The sequence below is a fragment of the Vombatus ursinus genome, unplaced genomic scaffold (genome assembly GCF_900497805.2).
Source record: "Vombatus ursinus unplaced genomic scaffold, bare-nosed wombat genome assembly UNPS02014811.1, whole genome shotgun sequence".
NCBI classification, from domain to species: Eukaryota; Metazoa; Chordata; class Mammalia; order Diprotodontia; family Vombatidae; genus Vombatus; species Vombatus ursinus.
The window spans coordinates 9,161,286-9,167,791 of NW_020954589.1; the positions used below are offsets into that span (position 1 = coordinate 9,161,286).

General features: G+C 45.2%; 1 protein-coding gene across 1 annotated transcript in view; it reads left to right on the forward strand.

Moving 5' to 3' along the window:
- Positions 1-6,506, forward strand: part of LOC114053343 (gametogenetin-binding protein 1-like) — a 15,556-nt gene continuing 9,050 nt past the window's right edge. The window contains exons 1-4 of the mRNA XM_027876296.1: positions 1-449; positions 1,137-1,255; positions 1,707-1,801; positions 2,151-2,307. Coding sequence (XP_027732097.1) covers positions 1-449; positions 1,137-1,255; positions 1,707-1,801; positions 2,151-2,307 — 820 coding nt within the window. The remainder of the gene's footprint in view (positions 450-1,136; positions 1,256-1,706; positions 1,802-2,150; positions 2,308-6,506) is intronic.

Genomic DNA, 6,506 nt, shown 5'->3' on the forward strand with positions numbered 1-6,506 from the left:
ATGGAGCTCCCAGCCCCAGCAACTCCCAGCTCCAGCCGCTCCTCAGTGCTCCGCTTCTTCCGCAGCCTAGTAGGGAGCAAAAGTAGTCACCAGGTGCCTGAACAAGCCCTGGTCTTGGGCAGGGGCCAGGAACAGGATGTCATCCCACTAATGGGAACAGAAGATTCCTCAGGGCCTGGCCGGGAAGAGCTGGTCCTTCGGGCCAAGATGTCTCATGCCCTCCACCTGCCAGGACCCAAGGGATCTCCTCAGCAGATGGACATAGCAGGCTTGGGGATGGGGGACTCTGGCGTCCATGCCCCATCTGTGCTCCAAGAGGAAGGAATCCGGGGCCCTGAGGGGAAGCTGGCACTAGCAGTTGGTGGGCAAGACCTACCCATTGACCAATTGGAGAAAGAGGAAGAGGAAGTACCTGGAGAAGCCTCAGGAGATATGAGGAATGTGGGCAGGTAAGGAAGGCTGGAATATTTAGAGAGTCTGAGGGAATCTGGGTGGTCTGAGAGGAGCAAAAGAAATTTGAAGATCAGAGGGACTTGGGCAATCAATGGTTATCAATGGGATACCAATCTCTGACACTTAGCCTAAACCTCTCCATTTTCCTACCAGTTTCTCTTTTACGGGCTGTGTTGTTGCAAGTGTTATTCTGCTGAATATTATCCAACTCTAGCCCTCACAGTCCAGTCTTCCTGGCTTGTCGTTGACAGTTTCTGAGGAATCAAGGGCCCATCTTGGGTCTGGCTTGACTTAAACGACCATCCCTAATTTTCTTGACCTTTTCTGGGAGTGTAGCACTCTTTTCAGCTCCTTGCTTATCCCTCCCTCCCCCACCCCCAAAACAACAACAACAAAAAGACCAAAGAGACTCTGGGAGCAGATGTAGACAAAATGGGAATCTGGGTATGACAGTGTAGTTACGGCTCTCCCCAGGAGAATTTAGGCTTCTTTTGATCCCTGTACCAAAGGGTCCACAGATAGGAGGAGGACAATTGTGGGAGAGGGGAACATTTTTATGGGTTTCAGTGAACGCAAGTGATGCCTTCTCTGCTCCCTCCTCTCGATCCATTCCACTCTGTCTTTTTATTACAATTCTCTATCCCCATTTCCATCCCTGCTTGCTAATTGTGTTTTGGGAACAGGGGGCATTTTGCCCAGGCCATGTTCGGGGAAGATGAAAGCCTCCCCATGGCCATGGGGTCCCTGGAGATCAGCCCAGAAGCCTTCACAGCAGAAGAGGAGAAGGAGTGTCTACTCCAGAGTAAGGATAGCTAGTGGGGGGAGGGGGAAACGAGATAAAGGCTAGAAGGCCTTTGTGTTTTTTCCATTTTGGGGGGGTCATGGTGTCTCTCTATTCCTAAGGAAAGGGTGACACTTGACGCTAAAAGGTAAAAGATGCAGAAACCTAGCAGTGGGCAAATTATAGAAATAAATCTCCCTGCCCATTTCCTAAGACTGCAACTAATAGGAGTTCTGTCCTCTTGGAGGATTAGGAGAAGGGCACGGTTTGTGTAGAAAAATGAGGGGTAACTAAATGATTAAAAAAAATACAGGTAGAAGCTGAGTTTAAAGGACCTCTTCCTTTCCCACGTAGGACTTAGGATAAGACTCGTGGTCCCTATCCTCCTCTATCCCATGTCCTTGTACCCTACTCCCTCCTTCAGCCCCTGGCTCAGGGGCTGCCCAGCTGTGATGGGCACTTCTCTCCACAGAAGACTTCAGACTGGGCTCAGCAAAAGCTGAGAGAACCCCATGGAACCGACTCCTTAACATGTACAAGCAGCTTCGGAAGCCAGCAACAGCTAAGGTGCAGGGGATCATGAAAGGGCACAAATCGGAAGGGGTGATGACTGGGCCTGAAGCCCTCTTTATAACATCTCCTCCCCTCTGCTCACTCACACAGTTGGCTTGACCCCCTACTATATTTGATTTGAGTCACAGGTCACTTTCCCCAATGCCTTGGGTTTTGATAGTCAAGTCAACAAGCATTTATTAAGCTCCTACTGTAAGTTAGCACTTTCATTCCTTCCTGCATGTATGGGGACATGTCCCATGAGCTGTCATATTTACTTGATGACTTACCGTTCTAGTACCTGACTTCTCCCACCTCCAACTTAGGGCCTCTGGAATCCTATACCCTTCAGTTCCCCCCACAGGAAAGCCTGACCCATCAGGAAAATGAGGAGGACATAGAAGTTGTGGAGGAAGAAGGCGGTGAGAAAGAAGAGGACAGTTCTTTCAGTCTCAGCGTCCATGGTTTTGCTACTATTCAGTCTCCTTTACACAAGACTTTCAAATCTACCGACACAGTGGGTGAGTATCCTCCTCTTTTCCTTTCCTGTCAGAGATTCCCTCATCTTACCAGCAGCACAGAGGACATTCCCACACACATTCTCACCCTGAAGACTCCAGCCCTCCTCTCAACTTCCCACTTTTCCATCCTTGGCAAGTACTTGGCATGTGGTGATAATAGGATGTAGTAGGACAGGATTGGGAGTCAAAGGATTGGATCAGACCCTGGCTCTGATACTGCCTTGCTGTGCAACCTCGGTCAATAGGCTATACAGCATATCACAAACCTTAAAACACTGCACAAATGCTAACTATTAGTGTCACTTTCCCTCTCTGAGCCTCAGTTTCTTCACACGTTAAACCTCAAGACTGGACTAAGATCATAGACTGTCAGACCTGCAATGTGTGACCCCATCCATTTCCTTCATCCAGCTTATTTTACAGATGAGGAAACTAAGGCAAACAGGGGTAAGTGACTTGCCCAGGGTCATACAGCTAGAAAGTATCTGAGGCCAAATTTGAACTCAGGAAGATGATTCTTCCTGACTCCAGGCCTGGTGCTTATCCACTTTACCACCTAGCTAGCCCTATCCCTGTCTGTCTCTCTCCCTCACTACCAGGATACTTATCAACAACTCCCTTCATTGGTGTCTTCCAGTCTGCTATTCCCTCTCTATCTTAGGCACAGAGGTACTACAGATAAGGAAAATCACAGACTTATTATGTTCCCTTCTAGTTCTAGGCCATATTACATAGTGAGCATTTCCCCTCTCTGGATGAATGATGTTCAAGGGAATGCATGCCTAACAACCCAGATATGGTTTCCTTCTATCTTACCCCATGCATCACCCCACATCCCTTCACCTTGAATGCTGACATGAAGGTCCTCAGCACTCCCCCAGAGTGATTTAGCCATGCCTTCCAAGCATTCCTGGGCAGTAAGGAGTAGAGTGGGGTGGTGTGTTTCCATTCCTAACCTTTGCATCCCATCCAATCAATGCAGGCCCTCTGAGTGTCTCTAGCAAATGCCAGGCAGGGTTCAGATTTCTCTGGGGCAACAGTGTGTAGGAATGGCAACTTCCTCCAAGGTTTTCAAGAGGCAGCTTTGATGCCTATATCTAGGGCATGTGTGCCCATATACCTGGGTGACCCCTCTAGGGGTCAAGAGAGTACTCTTCCACTCTGATGGCTGTGCATATTTGATGCAGCTTGCCTATCCTTGAGGAAGTGGGTCTCTCCAATTAACCCACCAACCAATCAATCAACAAGTATTTGTTAAGTGCTTACCACGAGCCAGGCAACCAGGCTTTGTTCTGGTAATACAAAGAAAAAGCAAAAAAAAAAAAAAAAAATTGGTCCATGCCCTCCGGGAGCTCGAATTCTAAGTAAGTACAAAGGAGAGAAATACAGGATAGATGGAATGATGCATCTTCAATTTAAATTTTACACCTGTCTGGCATGAATATGACTGTAAATCAAGCCAGATTATGAAAGTCATGCCAAGAAACTGCTAGGATTAGTGTAAAATTCATGAACTTCAAATCTTGAGACAAGGATTATTGTGATCGTTTTCCATCGCTCCTTTCCCCCACCCCCAACCCCCAGAAATTTGGAAGGCTCTAGAGCAGGGGTTCTTAATCTGTGTGTGTTATGGACCCCTTGGACAGTCTGGTGAAGCTTCTATGGACTCCTCAGAATTATGTTTTCAAATGCATAAAATACAAGGATTACAAAGGAAACTGATTATATTGAAATGCAATGATCAAAACATTTAAAAAAAAAATTTATAGGGGCAGCTAGGTGGTGCAGTGGATAGAGCACCAGCCCTGGAGTCAGGAGGACCTGAGTTCAAATCTGCCCTTAGACATTTGACACTTCCTAGCTGTGTGACCCTGGGCAAGTCACTTAACCCTGATTGCCTCACCAAAAAAAATAAAGAAAGAAAAAAGAACTAATAGGAAGAAAAAAGATCAACTTAAAAAAAAAAGTTTACAGACCCCCAGACTAAGAAACCCTGCTCCAGCCTCAGAAGACTCCCAAGAGGAGCATATTTGTATTCACCTCCCTCCTGAGCAGCTCAGGGTATACATCTACCCAGAGAGTCTTTTTCAGTAGTGCCAACATGGGTGGTGGTGGGGGGAGTGGGGGGATTGGTGGGAAGTGGACCACTGGTTCTGGAGTCCAGAGGACCCTGGGATCAAATCTCTTTTCCAAGGCTTATTACCTGTGTGACTTTGGGCAAATCAGTTCACATACCTTGGCCTTGGTTTCCTCATCTGTAAAATGAGTGGACTAGATGGTGTCTAAGGGCCCTTCTAGATCTGGGATCCTTTCAGCACAGTGTGGTCATCCTTCAAACCAGTGGCACTTTGTAAACATACATCTTCTTTTCAGTCCTCTAATAATTATGAAGCCATTTCTATGGCTAAACCTTATACCACAAGGCATAACAGCATTAGGTTCAGAATCAGCTTTGAGACATTTCTCGGGCTTGAGAAGAGAAACCTGGAAAAATGTATGCATGACCCCTCCCCCCATATACTGAACCTCACTTTCCTTTTTTGAGTACGCAGTTCATAATAAAAGAAAATAATACATAACCTTGGAGAACTAAAAAAGGAACCATTACTTTTTCCAAGATCTAAAGTAATTCTCAGTCATTTACAAGTGGTCATCACTCACGGAAGGCTCTTTCCTGGATTACTTCACTAGTCCAAGGAATTGAAGAATGGTTTCTTCAATTCAGTTCCGAGATATTCCCAGCAGGTTTCTGCAAAAGAAAAAGGCAGGGAGTGGGGAGTGGGAAGGAAGCATTATGCTCCTACAGTCTCTGTGCTCCTAGCAAGCGTCCTCCAAAACACGTCGAGGCTTATTCTGTTGTAGCTCCTGTCTTCCAGCAGCAGAGGCATCATTAAGCTACTTGCTTACATTTCTCGTAGCCCTATTCACCTGCTTCTTGGCCAGGTAAAGCCTAGACCTGCGAAACAAGGAGTCAATATTTCTCAGCCTTTAGACGCAGAGGGGTAAAAACTCCAAAGTTTCTCATGTCTGGGGAGACACAGTTCTCCCCAATGTCATCACAACTTCTATTTCTTGACAACCTCTGGCAGCACAGAAGTTTTTCCAAGGAACAGAATAATCTTCAACTTCCCAGGAGACCTTATCAGAAGCACAGATATAGTACCTTCAAATTTTGGTGGCTTTTCTCCCATCATACCTCTCCTCCTGAGGGAACTTGTTGGAGAACTGAAAAGACCCTTCCAATTTCTACTCAATTATAGAGGCAATTATATAGAGAGAGTTATAGAGGCAGGGAGGAATGGTGAATAGAGATCTAACTCAGAAGACCTGAGTTTGAGTCTTATCCCTAATACGGAGTGATCCTGGGCAAGTCACTTAACTTCTCAGTGCTCTCTTGAGGCTAAAAGTGCAGTAAAGGTGCTAATCTCCATTAGTGGAGGGGCTTTCCTCATGGGGGGAATCCCTATATCAATACAATCCTAAAGCCCTACTTTATCTTTCTTAAGCACATGAGCAGGATTATTCAAATCACCTAAGGCTTTCACCAATACCCACCCAAAGTAATTGGTAAATAAGAAACTGCACTTTATTTTTTAAAATTCTATTTTATTTGCTTTATTTTATGTCTGCATTCTCTTCCTCTCTCCTTTCCCCCTCAACATTCAGAAAGCAAGAAAAAAAAAAACAAACCCTGTTATGAACATGTATAATCAAGCAAAAACAAAATCTTGAATTGGCCATCCAAAAAAAAATTTCAACCTGCACTCCTGAGTACTTCGCTTCTCTATCAAGAGGAGGGTACCCGTTAGATCACTGGTCATTATGTTGATCAGATTTCTTCAATCTTTCAAAATTGTTTGTCACTCTGAATCATTTCAAACAAATAAGAAGCTATGCTTTCCAAATTTCCTGGTATGTCTTCCTTTGGAGAATACTGCTTAACCCTTTGAAGGGTGGGGAAGTTCTCCAGAACCTAGCGTTAAGATGCTACCTCTCAGTCCATTTAATTCTCTTTTTCTGCTGACTGAGAGCTGAATAGGGCGGACAATACTCATCATTACCACAAGGTGTCACCAGATGACAAGGTGAGGTGTGACGTTAGTTTGTATGTGTGTGTTTTGGGGGTGGACTGGGAATGGAATCTGAGGAGAATCTTTTTTTTTTTTTTTTTTTTTTTTTTTTTTTTTTTTTTTTTTTTT